Below are 19279 nucleotides of genomic sequence, written 5' to 3'. Positions count from 1 at the left end.
CCTCATTAGCTCTGGTGACCCAGAGTTCTTGCCTTGTGTGCTCCTAACATTACATGACCATGGAAAAGACCTTTTACTGTGACTGTAAAATAGAGAATTTAGAGTAACTTTAATTCTAGAATATATGCCACTGGTTCTAGAGAGAAATGATCATAAATAAACTACTGGGTCTTGTAAAATATAGATAGATAGATTACAGATAAATAATAGATAGATGATAAATAGCTAGCTAACTAGCTAGATAAATAGATAGATGACAGATAGATCGATAGATAGATAGATACATGGATAGAGATAGATAGATAGATAATAGATGACAGATAGATAGAAAATAGATTAAATAGATGACAGATAGATATAGATAGATGATAGATAGGTAGATAGATAGATACATAGAGATAGATAGATAATAGATAACAGATAGATAGAAAATAGATTAAATAGATGACAGATAGATATAGATAGATGATAGATAATAGATAAATAGATAGATGACAGATAGATAATAGATAAATAGATGATAGATCGATGATAAAGAGATGGACAGATAGATAATAGATAGATGATAGATAGATAGATAGATAGATAGATAGATAGATAGATAGATTTCCAGCTACTACTCCATGACTCTCATACCCATGTAATTTCAAATGTAAAACTTTTAAGGATCATGATTTCAGCAGCTATATATAGTAACAGCGTGCTGGCAGAGCCAGGGAGGGGAGGAGGACTCAGTGACTTGCTTTAGAATAGAGAATGAGAAATTAAGATAGTATAGTCCCCCCCCATGCCTGTTTTATGACTTTGGATTCTGTCCCCTTTCTTTTCCCATAAATAGTTGCCACAGGGCCTTCAGCCAGATCCTTTCCCACTGTGCCCAAGGAATCCTGGTGGGAGGGCTCCCAGGAGGCAAACCCCAGGCAGCATTTACAATCGGAAGGGGCTTGTGTTCTTTTTCATATGGTGATGGGCTGTGGTCAGGGCCCCCCTTGAGGGGAAAAGACTGCCATTTTATAGCTTCAGTAATAAGCTCAGCACTTACTAGATGCCATTGCAGAGTTCTGTAGAGAATTCAGATGAAGAAGACAAGGTCCCAGCCTGAGGACCTCATGTACTCCTGCAGTAGGTGGCCCAGTGGGCAGCGTGCCTGGGCTCTAGCAAGGTCTGTGGAGGGGCAAAGCAAGGGTCATTCTGAAGAAGATTAACAGAGGTTTTCAGTGTTCAGGACTGAAACAGACTCTGTTGGTGGGAAGTAGTGGCTTTAAATGTAGATTCTAGCCATAGGTAATTTGCTCATATTCTTTTAGCCTCATCCTCCCTGCTCAAGATTGTAGTGACAACTAACTGGGTTCCTACACCCAGCACACCCGTAAAGAGCCAGAAATACATTCAAGTGTAGTAAGCACTTAGTTATACTCAGCCCGTCCCCATCAGTGGGTGGGGCTTGGTAGCTCGGCCTTATAGTTTTGGAAAGCAGAAAGCTCTAGTAATACTTTTTCCTGGTAACACATGCAGGTTATAATAACGGGCACCTTGGCAGAGAAAGTCACTACCACATCAGATAGTATTTTCTAAATAATAATTCATTTAATTTTATTTTATGTGCATTGGTGTGAGGGTGTCAGATCCCCTGGAACTGGAGTAACAAACAGTTGTGAGCTGCCGTGTGGATGCTGGGAACTGAAGCCAGATCCTCTGAAAGAGTAGCCAGTGTTCTTAACTGCTAGTCCCTCTCTCCAGCCCCCAGATAGTATTATTTTATATGACCTATGCTAGACAGTCACAGAACATGTTAACATTTTATACTGAAAATTTGACCCAATTCATTTGCATTAAACTACATTAGGGCTGCTCCAGCCCATGTTAACACACAGCCAGCATCGTTGAGCATCTGTGGGTACCTTGTACTCTGCTAGGTCCTAGGGAAGACTGACAAGTTGAGTCCTTGGGAATGTGAAGGGAGGGGTTGGAGACAGACAGAAAGTGTGCAAGGTGTGACCGTGCAGCAGAGAGACCGGGGATGTGCTCAGGTGGTGGCTTGCCTAGAATGCACAAGGCCCTGGATCCAGTCCCCAGCACTGAATGTGTTACCTCCCATGGTAGCACATGCTTGTAACCCCAGCACTTCAGAGATAAGAGTGCGGAGATAAGAAGATTAGAAATGTAGTGAAATGTTCAGCTATATAGTGAGTTCGAGGCCAGCCTAGGCCACATAACACCCTGTCTCCAAAAGGAAAAAAAAAGGGGGGGGGGTGAGAGAGAAAAAGAGAAAGAAAGATGATAAAAAAAAATGTAAAGATGAACAGGAAGTGGGAATTATGGGAATCTTGGCCCTGTCACCACAAAGTGGTGACAAGTCCTGCTATATTCTGAATGCCATCTGTCAAATAAGCATTTGGGCTGGATGAATGCAAAGCTCCCAGCCAGGGGTAGAAATGTATCTTTCTTCGGGAGCCAGAATGTCAGACTGTGTAAATTCTCAGAACAATACAAATTCAGCCGATCCCAAACTGTCCTTCACACTGGCTGTGCCCAAACTGCACTCTTGGTCGGCTCTGGTGGAATGGTTTCTGTGTTTCCTGCATGAACTATTTCTGCTTGGCTTGCTAACTTTTCTTTCTCTTCCTTTTTTTTCTCTCTTTCTCTCCCTCCCCCTCCCTCTCTCTGCTCTCCTCCCTTTGCCTCCTGACCCTCCTTTGCCTTCACCATGGTGACAGAAAGCGAGATCGATTTGGAGGAGGAGCTGGAGTCAGAGCAAGTGGCAGAGTGAAAAGATTGGCATTGGAGGGAACCCCACACAGGGCAGACATCTGAGAATGGATTCCTTACAGAGAACCCAACCCCTTACAGAGCCGCCCCACCCTGCCCCACCCACCGACACTCCATTGCCCACTCCAGTGAATTAGAACGGATGATGAGCCAGGCCAGAGCCTCGTCAGCAGACAGAGCTGCCTGCCTGGGAACAAACTCTCTCCCCCGAGGACTCGCTCACCATTCGAACTTACTCCCAAAAGCAATGAAAGACCATGGGTGGTTATTTTAATCTCTAAGTGAACTGTGCTCTTCTCAGAGGAAAATAGGCCCTTGGCTCGAAAAACACAAATTTAATATACAATCACGTGACCTAGAACAATATGGGCCCTGGTGACTGGTCCACTCCATACTATAAGTTTAAATGGGTCAGGGTGCTAACAACTTAATGACTTTCAAATCTCCGGCTTTGCTACTGTCTTCACAACCATGGGTTTATAAAATGAATAATAACACAGAGTGTGGATGCTGGCAAATCCGCGTGTTTTCTTATTCAGAGAATGTGTGTCCTGTTCACATGTTTTTGGGATGAAGTTCTGCTATCTGAGGTTCTTTACTATTGGGGTTTGTTTATAAGCTTTGTTTTTTTTTTAAACCCACTATGAGGAACCTTAAAGAAATGAGCGTCACATCTGGAAGCAGCAGCCCTCAGCTTGGGCTCATGGCTATAACTAGGTCATTAACAATGGTGAAGAAAGGGCGGGAGAACAGCAGTGTGCATCCTGGTACCTAAAAGGCAATGTCTGTCTGAGTTCACACATGACGTGGGGGCCCAGCTCTTAGTCAGTGACCACCCAATTTGATGATCAGGTGGTCACTTGGTGAGGGCAGAATCCCATGAGTGTCGGGGAGGAACAGTCTGGAGACCGAGGTGGTTGCTGTCTTGAGGTAAAGATGCCCTTGATGGGGGAGATGAGATGGACACTAAAGACAAATGTCAACTGGGCAAACATTTGTTTGACAGCCCAGAGAGTATTCATCATCATTTTGGTCAAGGTGATAGAGGGACTCATAGCTTAAGGAGAAGATTTGATATGTGTCCAAACAATTGTAAAAATAAACAACATAAGGTACACACCACCTAAGAGACGAGAGTGAAGATTTCAAGGACACTAGAACATGACCTGCCCAATTAGCAGTCTCACAAACGTGTTAGGAAGAAGCAGTGTTTGCTCGAGACCTCATGAGGTGGTGGTATGGATACAAAGTGCCCAGATTTCAGGGATGGTCCAGGCAGTGCCTGTAAGAGGAAAGTGACATTCGAGAGAGTCTGATGACGTTGGCATACAGGTGACCCGAGAGAAAGAGAACGAGGCCAGGATGGTCATGGGGTCTCCTCCTTGGTCCTGAGTACCGGGTTCAAATGCTTACATGTGGCTCTCCAAGAAGCCCTTGATTTGCAGAACAGTGTGTTTAGAGCTCAGGCCAAGAAAGATGTATTGGAAGAAACATAAAAGGCAGCAAGAAATGGCCAGAGACAAGATACGGGGCAGAGAGTGGTGAGCAGAGCAGGCTGCAGAAAGAGAGAGAAGAGCCTTCTGACTCCAGGCTGTAGGAGGGGCCTAAGACAAACATAGAACAAGCGAAATACCCTTACTAAGTCAACTGGGAACAGTTTCTGACACATACTGATTTGGTCACCAAAGACTGCTCTTGGGAAAGTTGTCTCCTCTCAAAGAAACATGACTTTCTTCCTGTCATTCTGCACATGGGAAGAAGGATGCTCCTTCCACACTGACTAATATCAAGCTGATATAGCCCTTTGTTTTCCATTTGTCACCACCCCCCCAACCCCGTCAGCCATATCAGTGGGCAGAGTGACTTATCTGGGGTGACAAAGAAAGCATGCCTTCTACCTAGAAAATATCTCTTACTAGCGTCAACCATTCAAGGCCAGGGTCAAACACTCAGTTCCTCCACTGGGGACAGGAGAGTTGGGTCATGAGGATTATTGAGGCCAAAAGAACTTCTAGACAGCTCAAGGGAGCACCAGTAGTACCAGTATCCTGTTTAGGAGATTTCCTGAAGGTAAAAAAAAATCTTCATGTCTCATCAGGAGAGTACATTTAAGTCTACTTACAGTTTTAAATAGCAACTACTATCTTACATTATTCTAGTCTTAACCACCATGTTAAGGCTAGGGTTAGAGTTGGGATTAGGGTTAGGGTTAGAATTAGGGTTAGAGTTAGGATTAGGGTTAGGATTAAAATTAGGGTTAGAGTTAGGATTAAGGTTAGGATTAGAATTAGGGTTAGGTTTAAGGGTCAGGGTTACAGTTAGGATTGGGGTTTCGGTTAGAATTGGGTTTGATTGGTTTAGTTTACTTCACAAACTACAAGAGCATTTATTTTCTGGGTTAGCAAATCAAATTAAGTGATTTGTTTAAGGATCTTGAAGGCAAGGACCCTGTGGGAAAGAAATACATGGTATTCCTTCCTTCAACCCCTCTTCCCCCTTCTTCTAATCTGGAAGGTTCTGAAATCAGACAAATTGTAAGGTAGATAACTCTAGTCGATCTTAAAGGTTAGTTTGAAGTCCTAGGTTAAACATCCAAATGTCGGGGTTGGGGATTTGGCTCAGTGGTAGAGCGCTTACCTAGGAAGCGCAAGGTCCTGGGTTCGGTCCCCAGCCCCAGAAAAAAAAAAAAAAAAAAAAAAGCAACCAAAAAAGAAGACAGAGAAAAAAAAAAAAAAAAAAAACATCCAAATGTCTGACTGGCTTTGAGAGGTTAACTGCCTCCTGTATTTCTCAAGAGGTGTCAGTAAAATTAAAGGGGAGGTAGAGATTTTGGAAATTCTACCAGAACTCTGGAAATATTGACTACTATTGTCTATGCTAGCCATGGAATGCTTGCTATTTAACTGGAAAACACATTAAAAACAAACAGAACAAAACAAACAAACCTAGGAACAGCTAGTACCATTTACTGGAAGAACACCGAAATCGAGGTCAGGTCTAGTTCTCACACTAAGAATAATTCACCAGGTAACTCTAGACCATCAGTGTCTCCTCTCTAGGCTCATCTGTCACATAAAGAGTATGTCTCCATGCTCTGCTTTGGTATCTTTTCCAATGGTGGAATTTCATATCTCCCCAATTCTAGCACCGACTATTATATGTAAGATTAGGGTTTTCTTAAAAGCAAGCATTATTCCCTAACAGAAATAGAAATCAATAGATTGGGTACCCAGCCTCTGATGCAGAGGCCATGAAAGATACACTGACTGAGATCATGCTGGACTCCATCCATGCTAGCGACTCACCTACGATGTGGCTAGACAAGCAAGCTTCCTACAGTGTGTCCTAAGGACAAGGCATCTTTGGTCATGTCCTATACTGAGATTATAGCCAGCTCCAGTATCCCTGTCACTGTCAAAGGAGAAAAAGAGTCGGTGAAGTCTGGAAATCTGCCCACCCCTGACTCTCCCTGCATTCTGGGGACAGATTCATGAGCTCCCTGAAGCAAGGAAGCAGGGTGGGGTAGGGCTGTATACTTACGTAGGAACTAAGGACTCTTTGTTTGGTCGGTTTTGTTATTTTAGTACTAAGCTCCAATGTGAGCACATTAAATGTTCTTTTTCAGCCTGTGGTTGGGACTGGAAAAAATGGAAGGTTATTTGGTTCAGGTCAGCCAGAATTTTCTCATTGAGCTGTGGGCTTCGTGCCTGGACAACAGAACCAGAGGAGATTGCAAAACAAACTCGAAGTCTAAGAAAGAAGCTGTAGTTGGGCAGAAACTTGGGTCTGCATAAATCTCAACAGACCTGTCCCTGCCCTGAATTTGACCAGGGTAGGTAAGTTGACCATATTGTAGGAATATAGTGGAGTGATGCCAAAAGCAGAAAAGCCTATTAGTGGCCTACTGTGCAGTTGCAGGGGCACCGGTCAAATAGACAATAGTATTTCTCTCTGGAGTTATGAATAGTGTATAAACTATGCATCTAGGGAAAACAGATCTCTTGCTGACCACAAGAGGAAGAGCAAACATTAGCTAAGTGGCCTCACTTCTCTCTCAGTTGTAGACTGTGGAGTTCCAGCAGTGCTGAAACATGGGCTAGTAACCTTCTCCACAAGAAACAACCTCACCACGTACAAATCTGAGATAAGGTACTCCTGCCAGCAACCCTATTACAAGATGCTTCACAATACCACAGGTAAGCTCTCCATACTAATGGTAACTCATACTTACTGGGCCTCGGAGCTGGGGCCTGAAGCCGCTCTAGGAGGATTGGCTGCCTATAGGTGTGCCAAACCTTATGATACAAAGTGTTCTCTCATAAGGCGTATCATTTGATCCCTGCTCCCGATATGCTCAAGTGAATAGGTTCATTTTGGCACACTGAACCGTTCCAGGACCAAAAGCAAAAGCGCTTCCCCTTTTTAACTTGAAATTCTGAGGAAATTCTAGTAAATAAGAGCTGTTGGTGGAACATGGAAGATACACACATCACAGAACCAAGAGAAGAACTGAGACCCTGGGGGAAGTCTGAATCCTCCCAAAATAAGTCCCTTCATATGTCTGAGGTAAGGCTAGGATTTCTAGAAAATGGCCGCTACTGCTGACCCCACCATTTTCAGTCTCTGCCTCTGGTTGACCAGGCCAAATTCACCGAGTAGAGCTATAGGGCTTCTTTCCAAGGGTTTTTCTCATGTCTCACACAAAAGTCAGATGGACTGAGAGAAGGACGAGCAGATGACATGTCTTAGCAGGAAATCCAACATGTCTCAGACCAAGACCCAAACGCAGCCACAGCTGTTGCTGTTCGGACCTCTCCACAATTTCTGGATGAGTTTCCTGGCTTCCCCTGGGGTCAGGTGGTAGCATGTAGGCCCAGGTTAAAGCATTAGGAACAGCCAGTCTGTTGGTCACAGTGAAGTTGTGGGAGGAAACAAGAGGAAAGTTCATTAGAAACGTACCCCACCTCTCCTGCGAGTGAGGCCTTGTGGCCTCAAACTGTCAATACTTTTAAAAGCACTCATGGTCTCCATCAGAAAAGCAACCCAGCATAAAACCTACCCTCTGCCCACGTGTACTAGGAATAGTCCTATAGTTTCCCTGTGTCTCCAAATCTCATCTTTAAACAAGAGAGCTTGCGAGGACTGGAGAGATGGCTCAGTGGTTAAGAGCACTGTCTACTCTTCCAGAGGTCCTGAGTTCAATTCCCAGCAACCACATGGCGGCTCACAATCATCTGCAATGATACCTAATGCCCTCTACTGGTGTGTCTGAAGATAGTTACAGTGTACTTATAGATAATAAATAAATTAATTAAAAAAGAGAGAGAGCATGCTATAGCTCGCAGGACTATCCTCAGGCCCACGTTGGCCATGGACATGAAAGTGACTTATTACAGTGTTTAAAGAAAGGAGAGAAAGGCATGTGTGTTGCACGAAGCTTTATGAACGAAGGTTCTGTGACCCATGAAAAGGAGAGACCTGCCAGGGCCTAGGAATGTAGGAACTGGGACCTACAACCCTCAGGCAAGCAAAGTCAGAGTTATAGGAGCTATGGAGCCATGCCAAAAACTGTGGTGTTTATTTCTGGGGACAGTAATTCATAGCTGAAGAATATTATATGTTCCAAATAATCATTTTCTTTCCCTTCTCCTACCTTTTCCCTCAGGTGTATATACATGTTCTGCTCATGGGACCTGGACAAATGAAGTGCTCAAGAGAAGCCTGCCCACCTGCCTTCCAGGTACCTCCCCCACCAAGTCCTTTGTCTCACAGTCTCCCACCCAAGGTCTGTTACTGTGAAGTTGAGAAGGAAATGCTTTGCTTTTGAAATGATGTCATCAGAAGGTGAAAGGTCAGAAAGGTCTAACCTGGCCTCTTCTCAAACTAACCAGTGTCTTAACTCTGGCCCACTTTAGAATCCCAGAAGCCCTCCCTCCCCCATCTCTCTGCTGTTCAAGAATAATCCTTTCCACTAGGTTTTTCTTCCAAAACACTTCGTGTATGCATCTGAAATTGTGTCAGGGAAGTCAAGAAAATGGACACTCTGTCCTTAGGCACACACCAAACCCCAGAGAAGATGTCAATGAAAGACTGATCTGTAATGTGCTACTGGACCCCAAAAGTGTTAATATGCTCAAATGTGCTCAAATAGTTCTGATTCTGCCACCTCCGTGTTTCAGCCACTGTCTCCATTGGAAAGTGGGAAGAAGGTTTATGTGGTAGCAGGAGGTGTTTGAATGCGTGTAGATGTTGGGGAATTTGCTTTGACTTTAAAAGTATAGATGCTTTGTTTTGCACTCCATGAACAATTAGAGAACCACAGCCCAAAATGACTCCCCAAAGGGCTAAACACAGCCCACAGACATTAACTTCAACATGTACAATGTTGTAATGTACACGTTTCAAATTTCTAAAAATCGAGAATAGCAGCTGTTAAATGACGAGGCACTTAAGAGAGCAGCGAAGGGACATTGAGATGTCATTGTCCTTCCTGAGTCCTTCTGCGCCTCTCCTGGAGCAGCAGCTTTGCATCCCGTGGCCTTTACATTGTGCTGAATGAAAATATTGAGCAAGCTGAGAGAGCACATTGTATGAGTGGCGCATGTTAGTAGCCCTTGGTATTCACTTAGCAGGTTACACATTCAATTGCTAGGTTGAGGAGGTCCCTGAGATTGATCCTCATGACCTGAAGAGGAGAACAGTGTATGAGTCAGTTCCATCATGGGTGCACTGGGCCTCCTAGAAAGGGGAAGTCGAGATATATGCTTGTGCAGGAATGGAGTGGGTGGGTGGGGACCCTGCCAGAAATCGGCAGGCAAGGTAAGACAAGGAAGACGCCATACCATCCACACTTAACAATTTCACTTACCTGGCCACAAGCATAGTCAAGGACTATGTGGGGAGGACTTTAAAAAAGAGCAGAAGAGTGGGGTCTATAGCAAGCTGGAGGTTCAGATGTCCATATGCCTGAAAGATTATGTGCCCAAGAGAACTAAGCTCAGTCCCCATGCTGGGAAGCCACAATGCAGTCTGTGACTGGAGAACACTTGCCAGGAGGGGAGTTGAGAGCCTGGGCCCCGGGCCCAGTGCTGCTGTTTGTAGGTGGCATCTTCAGTAAGTGATCGTGTGATCTGTGGCTAGGATTCCATACCTCAGAAGTGGGTGAGTAAGACCAAGAGACAGCTCACACTGTGCTTCCTCGTGGCCATCAACCTCACTGTGTAAAGAGCAGCTTGGCTACACTGAGTTATGAAATTCCTTTAACATGCAGAGTTGGGCAGAACTGTAATGTATCGTTGAACCTCACTAGAACTTTCCAAATTCATTCCTTCATGCCTAAGTATCGAGCCAGAATGGACAAGCCCATTTCATTCAGCACCACAGTGTCTAACCTATAGGGGTGGAGGGTCGTAAGCTGACAGGATTCACCACTTTATTTTACTGACATGAAAGCTAACTGGAAACATTGCTGTTTAATGCACAGGGCTGCACTTTCCTTAGTAGGGCATATTTTATTTCAACTAAAGGTATACAGAATCTGGAACATAACCTTCGTGTTTTAAGGAACCTAATTCTTTCAGTACCCACCTTTAAAAAAAAAAAATCTGGCTTCAGCGTAGCCAAAGCTTTGAACATTCTAAAAACATCCTTTGTCCAAAATATTACTGGCAGAAGAGTAGCTGTGAGGAACATGGGAGACTCCAAGCATGGGACCTGAGACCATCCCCACCAACAGCTGTGTCTCAGTCATACCTGCTGAGTCCCACCCACTAAGGAAGCTGAAGCAAAATCAAGAGGGCGGGGAAGGGGGCTGGGTTAGAGGAGGAGACAGTCCTGTCTTGGTAAACTTCCCCAAAGACCTGGTGCATCATTTTGGCCCCCTGAAAAATCAAAGATAAATCAGAAGTAAAACGTTGTAATGGGTAAGTGAAGGTAGTCCAGAAAAGCGAGATACTTTTCATTTCTTAATATAATGATTCTGAGTAAGTGAATTGCCTTCTCTTAAACATTGTTTCCCCATATATAAATTAGCTGTCCTTTAATGTTCTCTGGGCTCTGACCTTCCGTGACCTCAGAATGTACTGACACCTTGGTTGGGGAGATGTATCATTCATTGCTGGGCATGATCTTTGTTGTGATGTGGCCTGGGTCATCTAGTTGTCCCTCGTCCGATCATGGTCTTTGCTAGATGAGTTTTTATGTAGAGCATGTCCCAGACCTGCCTTGCAATGTCACCTCTTTGTCTGCTCTTTGTAATGAGAGACTGGCACTCAACATCAAAGACCAGGCCAGAAACTTAGAAGGTCTATTTACATGTGACTTGGAGAAAATAGCAGGATGACCGAGGATCATGGATGAAGCATTTGGCTCTGGGAAGAAGAGCATCCGAAAGCATTAGCCTGTTGTGACCCTCCCAAAGTCACAAGGAAACCCAGATGCCTCTTGGTCTGTAAAGAATTGTTCTAAGTGCTCGGAGCCCAAGAGGGTAGCCTGACCATGACAACAGGAGACGCAAACTCACGCCGACTTCAAACACCCTTCTCAGGGAAGGTCCATACGGGGCTGTTCATAGCCATTAAGGGGTTGCCACTGAAGACTCTCTGCTCCAGAGGGGTTTGGCTGTGGGAGCCTGGTGATGTTTATGCTCAGGGTGTGACTCAGATGAGCGAAGTTTTCTCTTAAAGGTACTAAAGGACCCCTGGGGGCAATGATGGGTGATCCTGAGCAAGGCTCATGCATCATTGCCTGTGGATTATGCCACCGTGTCCGTGCCCTGTGAACACTGAGCCGTACTGCACACGCTCCAGAGAGCCCTCTAGGCCAGAGAAAGGATGTAAGCCTATTACCATAATCTGACATTCGATAAGGCAGTGTGGGACACAAATGAAGCATCTGTCTCATAGCATAGTTTAGGCTCTGCTACCTGACTTTACAGCCACGTCACCTTGAGCTAATTTCAACCTCTAAATAATGGCAATTAGGTGTAAGCTGTGGACACAGCAAAGAGAGAAATAATTCAAGAAATTTGAAATTCATAGATCATCTTTCAGAAGTTGAAATCCAGAAACAGGAGCTCTGACTCAGTTCACCGAGAACGTGGAAAAGTCAAGAACCCAAGTGTTCCAGCCTAGCATGAAATCTGCAAGATTCTCACTGAACTCAGTAACTGTGCCACATGCTGCATAAGTCATAAAACAAACACTACTAATACGCCCATTTGGAAACTGAGTTTCTGAAAGTCACACAACTTGCCTAAGGTCCTCTAGCTCATAATGGGAGTTAGAAGCTTGATATCTGACTACTATTGTCTGATAGATGGCCTTTTAGACTCTTTCGATTTCTCTGTGGACATCTAAAGAAAACTCCAGGTGGTTCTCTGAAAGTACCTGTCAGAGAGATGGCTTCTGAGAGATAAGATACCTTTCTAGAGAAAAAAAGGGTAATGGTGATCAGCTAATGGTGATCTGGCTAAATATGGTCCAGTCCAAAAATGACTTAGCCATAAGTGGCTCAGGTTGGATGAGGTCAAACCATAAAATGATCCGGTACTGGAATGGTTCTGGTTATGAGGTTCCAACCTAGACATAGGCCAACTCAGAGAGATTTAGATGCAACTGAATCCTAGCTGGGCTGTCCCAAAGCAGCAGGACTCGGGCACGTGGGGGTTCCATGGTGGCATAATCCACAGTGGGGGCAGTGTGAATTTCTCTTGCTTCTTTTCACACGGCTGACTCTGTCCCTGTCTTTTGTTTCCACTTCTTCCTTCTTATAGTGTGTGGGCAGCCCTCCCGCGCCCTGCCAAACCTGGTGAAGAGAATTATCGGCGGTCGGAACGCTGAGCTTGGCCTCTTCCCATGGCAGGCCCTCATAGTGGTGGAAGACACATCAAGGATACCAAACGACAAGTGGTTTGGGAGCGGGGCCCTGCTCTCTGAATCCTGGATACTCACAGCAGCCCACGTGCTGCGTTCCCAGCGCAGAGACAACACAGTCATACCTGTCTCAAAGGACCATGTCACTGTCTACCTGGGCCTACATGATGTGCGGGACAAGTCAGGAGCCGTCAATAGCTCTGCTGCCCGAGTGGTACTCCACCCAGACTTCAACATCCAGAACTACAACCATGACATAGCTCTGGTACAACTGCAGGAGCCTGTGCCCTTGGGAGCCCACGTCATGCCCATCTGTCTCCCGAGACCTGAGCCTGAGGGTCCAGCCCCTCACATGTTGGGACTGGTGGCTGGCTGGGGCATCTCCAACCCTAATGTGACGGTGGATGAGATCATCATCAGTGGCACGCGAACCTTGTCAGATGTCCTACAGTATGTCAAACTACCCGTGGTGTCACATGCGGAATGCAAAGCCAGCTATGAATCTCGTTCAGGCAACTACAGCGTCACAGAGAACATGTTCTGCGCTGGCTACTATGAGGGTGGCAAGGATACATGCCTTGGGGATAGTGGTGGGGCCTTCGTCATCTTTGATGAGATGAGCCAGCACTGGGTAGCCCAAGGCCTGGTGTCCTGGGGAGGACCTGAAGAATGTGGGAGCAAGCAAGTATATGGAGTCTACACAAAGGTCTCCAACTATGTAGACTGGCTATTGGAGGAGATGAACTCCCCCAGGGGTGTCAGGGAGCTCCAGGTGGAACGGTGAAGGCAAGCACTTCCTCCGGGCTGCTACCCTGCCCCAGTTCAAGTGAGGTTACACCACACACACTGCCAACAGCATATTCCACGTTACTTACCAGACCAAATAAACTGCAGTACACTCGTGCTCCAGAGATAGCCCCAACCCCCAAGACTGGGGTGAGTAATATACAGGGGAAATCTCTAGGCAAGAGAATTCAATCCAAAGCTTCAACCAAGCCTCTTCCTCTCTCTTAGCTTCTCCTCTCCAGTGGGGCTGGGGGTTCCAGAAGGCTTGGATCCTCTCTAAGTGTCAACCACTCCTAATCACTTTTCAAGGCCATGGAGCCCAGTGTTGATGTATAAGAAAGCTTGGTCCTGATAATTAGGAAACGATTCCTTCAGCTAAAGTCTGTATCCATGTATTTGCCCAGCCCTGGTTTCTAGGCTTGCACTAAGTCTGGTTCTTCATCTAGGAAATAAAAGTTCAGGTTTGGGAGACCAAGATCAGAGCCTGAGCTGTCCCTCAGAGAACAGTATCTGGGAGCACTTTTGTTCCTGGGACGTCTCTTAAAAGCTTCCTGCAGTGCAAGGCTTGTGCCTTGTGCCCTCCGTTAGTTTCAGACAACCAAGAGGGTATTATGAGGACTCTGATGACTGAGGGAGGAAAGCCGTTCAACACACGCTGTCCACTCAGGACACATCAGGCCTCAACACCTTCCACTCCACACAAACACAGAGCAACCTTCCAGCCCTGGAAAGTGTCAGCTATAGACGACCTACCCCCAGCCATATGTATGACGACTGGTGACTACTTGAAGAAAGCGAAGACTGCCCTACTGTGCCCCACTGTGCCCCATGGTGCCCCACTGTGCCCATTGCTTCTCAGCAGATAAACAGAAGAAAATATGGACATAAGACTTGACAGGTCACTCCAGTATGTGATTGAGACTATACTTAACCCAGAGCCTGAGCTCGGTGGAGAATCTACCAAGTGGCGTACTCCAACCTATCTACCCCTTGGTGTGCTGGGGGTCAAGGTTGAGGGACAGAGTCTCACTCACTTGGAAGAGATGGAGAGCCCTGAGTCCTGGGTTCTGTCCCAAACTCCCCCTTCAGCTGCCCATATGACCTTTGCCATCATTTTCTCCTGCAAACCTCAGTCTGCTCATCTGGAAGGTGAGATCAGAAGATCCCTACGCTCTCAACGGACACCTCCCTGATTGCTAGCATCGGCCGTGGCCCTCACAGGCTGAGTGCTCACTGTCCCAGGAATGTCCGTCAGACAGAAGCAGCTGGAAAGGCCTGGAGAGGGAATGTGGAGGGAACTGGGAAGGGTCATCAAATCACACTCTGATATCCATGAATGGCACATATAAGTGATACTATATTTTGTATATTTAATGTCACGGGCTCTGCTACTCTACAAGGGCCTCTGCACTCCTTTTCTCTTGTCAGGGGTCTACAGCGGCAATAAATCTGTGGATAACCAACAACCCTCGTTTGAGAGTTTGTTGTGAAGTGTGCTCACTCATTTTGAGCTTTTAAAAAGACAAGTACATTCATTAGGTTCCCACCCCCACTGCAGGCATAGCTGCTGGCATCTAAGGTAAGGAGGAAAAGGTGGTGCTTGCTGGCTGTTGACGTATTTCTTTCTCAGCAGTAAGGCTGTAACTCCCATCACTTAAGTGCCCACAATGTATACCCATGGCTTCAAAGAGCTCGAACTAGCAGACAAAACAGGCCTATGTCCTCACAGATGTTAACAGAAGTGAAGTGAGCTAACTTTCACCAGAGGAATGAGATTTGAGTATTGTGAGGATGTAATTAAAAGAAGGTACAACTCTGTATAACTATGGGGACTCGGAGTGACTTAGTAGAGGTGAAAGAGACCACAGGGGAGGACAGAGAAGGGGCACAGTGGACAAGAGAGAAAAAGTAAGCAGGTGTAGGCCTTGGTTAAAGATGCAGAGGACAGTGACACATAGGCTTAAAAGCCCTGCTCTGGCCCGTCCTCTAGCCAGAGGTTCTGAGTACATCCTGTTGGATTCATGTTGTGGTACTAGTTGTTAAACTCTGCAAACTGCTGAATACCCAACCCCCCACCCCCAGAAATTCAAGTTCAGCAGATCTGAGTACAGCTTTTGTGTCAGGGAAAGTGACAGAAGGCTGGGCTACTGAGTGTCTTAGTGAGACATAGCAAATCCCATCATGCATGATAATGCAGACAAGGCGGCTTAGGCCTGGGTAAGTGGTGCATCAGCAAAGCTCAAGCAGTGGGCATCTCCTGAGACACTGCACAAATGGGGATGCAGGGCCAGCATCGTGCACTGTGAGAGTGGTGCTTCTTCATGGAGCGTACACATGGTTTGCCTTAATTTGGGGTTTGTTTCATACTTTTGGGTGTGTGTCATGCTTTTATATGCTGCTGAGAACTAAAACAATTCTAAATCAGCCTTTGAAAGCTCTACATACTGCTGGTTTCAAAGACTGCCGTGTCTTGAACTTGACTGCATTTCTGATTTGTATTTTCCATTAGCAATGTTGACTTTATATTCTGGTTGGTGCATTATTTGGAGTACATGCTGGGCCATGGAACAGGGAGATATATTAGCCTACATCTAGTAGTTTTCTGTCATCTTTTTTTTTTTTTTTTTCGGAGCTGGGGACCAAACCCAGGGCCTTGTGCTTGCTAGGCAAGTGCTCTACTGCTGAGCTAAATCCCCAACCCGTTTTCTGTCATCTTAATGACTGATAAGAGACAGGCATGAAAGAAAAGGAAAGCAACAAGAATGTGGCCAGTTCAGACATCAGAAGAGGTCTGGATTAACCAGGAGAGGGAGGAAGGCTTGTGGGCGACGAGGGCGAGGGCTCAACTTTGCAAAGTTTGAAGCTGGTAAGGAATCAGGAACTTCAGAAGAGAGGGCACGTTGAAGTCGTGAATTGATACTCACCAGCAGTAGGTGGGGTAAGGCCTGGAGATAGAAGGTATTGTCTGGTGAAGCCAAGGGTTTGAAAGAGAAGGTTAAAGGCAAAGAGAAAAGTGCTTCAGTAGCCAAGGAGAGAGACTGGAGAGCTGTGAAGTAGTTACCCATGTGGTGTGGCCTGAGGGTGTTGGCAAAGGCCTCCGGGGTAGACATTCATCAAGGTAGGATCCATACTGCCATTGTCCTTTCAGGGACTGTCAGGGTGCAAGCTGCCTGTGTTTGAACTGCTTGACACCCCTGACACCCCAGTCTCCCTCTATCCTCTCTCTCCCTCTTAGGCAACTCCTTCCTTCCCTCCAGTCTGAAAGGCTCTCAACTCTTCCCCCAGAGGCAACTCTTACCCAGGCCTAAGCCGCCTTGTCTTCTGCCAGGCTGCAGTAGCATCATCCCCTCCCCGTGGCATCCAGGAAAAGTCTTGTTCTGTACCCAGGCTCAGCTTCCTTCAAACACACAAATCTTTTAATCTTACCACAGTTCCTAATTTCAAACAAGGGTCTGTTTTCACCTCCCTGTTTCTCCTTTGCTCTTTGAAGTTGAAGTCTACTTATCCATTACTTAAAAGGACAGCCAGCTTCAGGTGGTTGGGGATCCAGGGATAAGAAGTTGTAAGAATAGAGAGAACACATCAGACAACAATCTTAAAACCAGCATCCTCCCACATCTGGAAATATCGGTGTTGAGGTTCCATTTAGGACTCAAAGCTACCAGAGTATATGTGTATAGATTATTCCAATGGCTGCCTTATTTCTAAGTGTAATCAGTTAATAGCACTTTCATCTAAATCCAGGTCCAAAGAGAGGAAAGAATTTGAAGGGTTTTAGAGGGGCTTCATTGCAAGGGAAAAGAAACACTGTGAGATGAAGAGAGGTTGATACCGTGTGGGTGCGTGCATGCGTGCATGTATGCACACACATATGAAAAGCCTTGACCCTGTTTTGTAAAAGAAGAAGAGATGGAAAATATAGAAGGGCATCCATCCCTAGGGCCCTGAGTGTCTGCTGGAATGGAGCAGGATGTTGGCTGGGGCTGGTGCGTAAACTACTTGAAGCAGCACTGGGGGATGCTAAGGATTGGCAAGGAGGCAGGATATTTGCCAGTGATTCAGTTCAGTCTTCGCTTTGAAAGTGGCACATGACTGCCTGGATCCAGAGAGTTCTAAGGGTCCTGGAAGCCATATTGCTCAGAGTTAAGATGCTGGCCGGAGGGGAGCAAGCCCAGGGTTGGGGTCAGGTGATCCAGAATTATATTTGTGCCATTTCCCCGTGGAGTGACCTTTGGCAAGCCAGAAACTTTCTGTAGACTTTGACTTCTTGAAGTGTGTGATAGGAAGAAGACACTGGGTGGTTTCTAAGGGCATTCAGCCGTAGGTTTGTCTATGAATCCGCAGCAAGGAAGGCAGAGGATGAGGGGATTAAGTAAAAAGACCATCACTGTGGCAGTGTGTAATTCCACGACCTGGAGGAAGAGCCCCCAGTGATGGAGCACAAAGCTTCTTATTAGGAGTCTAACATTTTTGAGTCACAGAAAACCAACATCAATAGGGAGGAGGAGAGAAAAAGAAGGGGATGGTGAATCTACACGTTCACAGAACTGAAAAAACTATGACCAAACCCAGTAGGGTGGTTTTTATCAGAGCTCAGCACTGGGATGTGACACCGGCCACAGCCCTTGTCCTTCAATTCCATCCATCTAACAGTGATAAGCTGGTAACCCCAATGGGTAAGGCATAGTACAAAGTATGACCTGTTCCTCCCTCCCTTGGCTACAGTGTGTGGTCTCCCCAAGTTCTCCCGGAAGCACATCTCCAGGATCTTCAATGGACGCCCAGCCCAGAAGGGTACCACTCCGTGGATTGCCATGCTGTCACAACTGAATGGGCAACCCTTCTGTGGGGGAAGCCTTTTAGGTAAGAAGAAAGTAAAGGGTCCCAAAAGACCCAAGGCTGGGAACAGGGTAGAAACTAAGGAACAACCTTCCCTTGAAAACTGGCTGATTCTTCCTTAAGAATCACTGCCCCATAAGTGTGGTCAAGGGAGGCTGCAGCTGGAGCCAGAGGCAGGCATACACCTGTTCTAATTCCTTGAGCTATGGAGCACTTCCTGGTTCTGGTCAGTCTCCTGACAGACTGTTGAAAGTGAGTTGCAAATCAATGCAACATGGGACACAGAGCTGGGATGTGGCAGAGCTGACAGATCAGAGAGAACCGGAAATGCACCCCTACCCTCCCACCCTCCCAACCACCCTCACCACCACCATCACCAGCAGCAGCAGCAGCAGCAGCAGCCTTGGAAATCAAGGACAACAGGCTTTAAAGGGCCTTGGATGTGTACTTGAGAATTCAGATCAGATCCTGGAAACAGGCAGATTTCTCAGCACGTTCTGGCCAGTTCAGTGGGGATCGGGGCACAGGACATGACCAAGAAAGAAGGGAAAGCAGATAATCAGAGAACACCAGTGACAGACTGAGACAAAAGGGGCAGTAAACATGGGACCTAGAACGTAAGAGGGAGAGAACTGAGGATAGAATAAGACAGAAATAAAGGTGACAAATGACAATGAGAAGAGAGACCCAAGAGAGAGGAAACGTCAGGAAAGAAGAAAGGGAGGGCGGAATCCTATTGAAGGGGCAGAAGAGGCAGAGATAGAGAGCAAGAGTCATGGTGGTGGAAGGAAGGGAGACCAATTGTCATGATCCCAACTTCTTTAGGAGGAGTGAAAAGCACCCATTGCTTTAAGACTTTGAAGTAGCTTTTCAAACACTGACTTTTTGGGTCAATAATGTTCATCCAGTGTTGAAACTGGTTGTACGTGTATGTTCGAAAGCTGAAATTCACTTTACCGTAGACCCAGCAAAAAGCTACTTCACACTTGACCACAGCTCTGTAGATCTGCAAT

The 19279-nt window shown here is 46.0% G+C and overlaps 1 protein-coding gene across 2 annotated transcripts in view; it reads left to right on the top strand.

Annotated features, from left to right (window-relative positions):
* The window catches only part of Masp1 (mannan binding lectin serine peptidase 1), a 70799-nt gene that overhangs the window by 36634 nt on the left and 14886 nt on the right, over positions 1-19279 (top strand). Inside the window, exons 9-11 of one of the 2 annotated variants that reach the window (XM_032900034.1) lie at positions 6828-6965; positions 8435-8509; positions 18153-18290. In XM_032900034.1, the coding sequence (XP_032755925.1) occupies positions 6828-6965; positions 8435-8509; positions 18153-18290 (351 nt within the window). Of the gene's footprint in view, positions 1-2717; positions 3285-6827; positions 6966-8434; positions 8510-18152; positions 18291-19279 lie in introns of those variants that run through there. The other variant, XM_032900035.1, reaches the window with a different exon arrangement.

This window comes from Rattus rattus, chromosome 4 (assembly GCF_011064425.1).
Source record: "Rattus rattus isolate New Zealand chromosome 4, Rrattus_CSIRO_v1, whole genome shotgun sequence".
Taxonomy (NCBI): Eukaryota; Metazoa; Chordata; class Mammalia; order Rodentia; family Muridae; genus Rattus; species Rattus rattus.
This window is presented reverse-complemented; position numbering and strand designations above follow the sequence as displayed.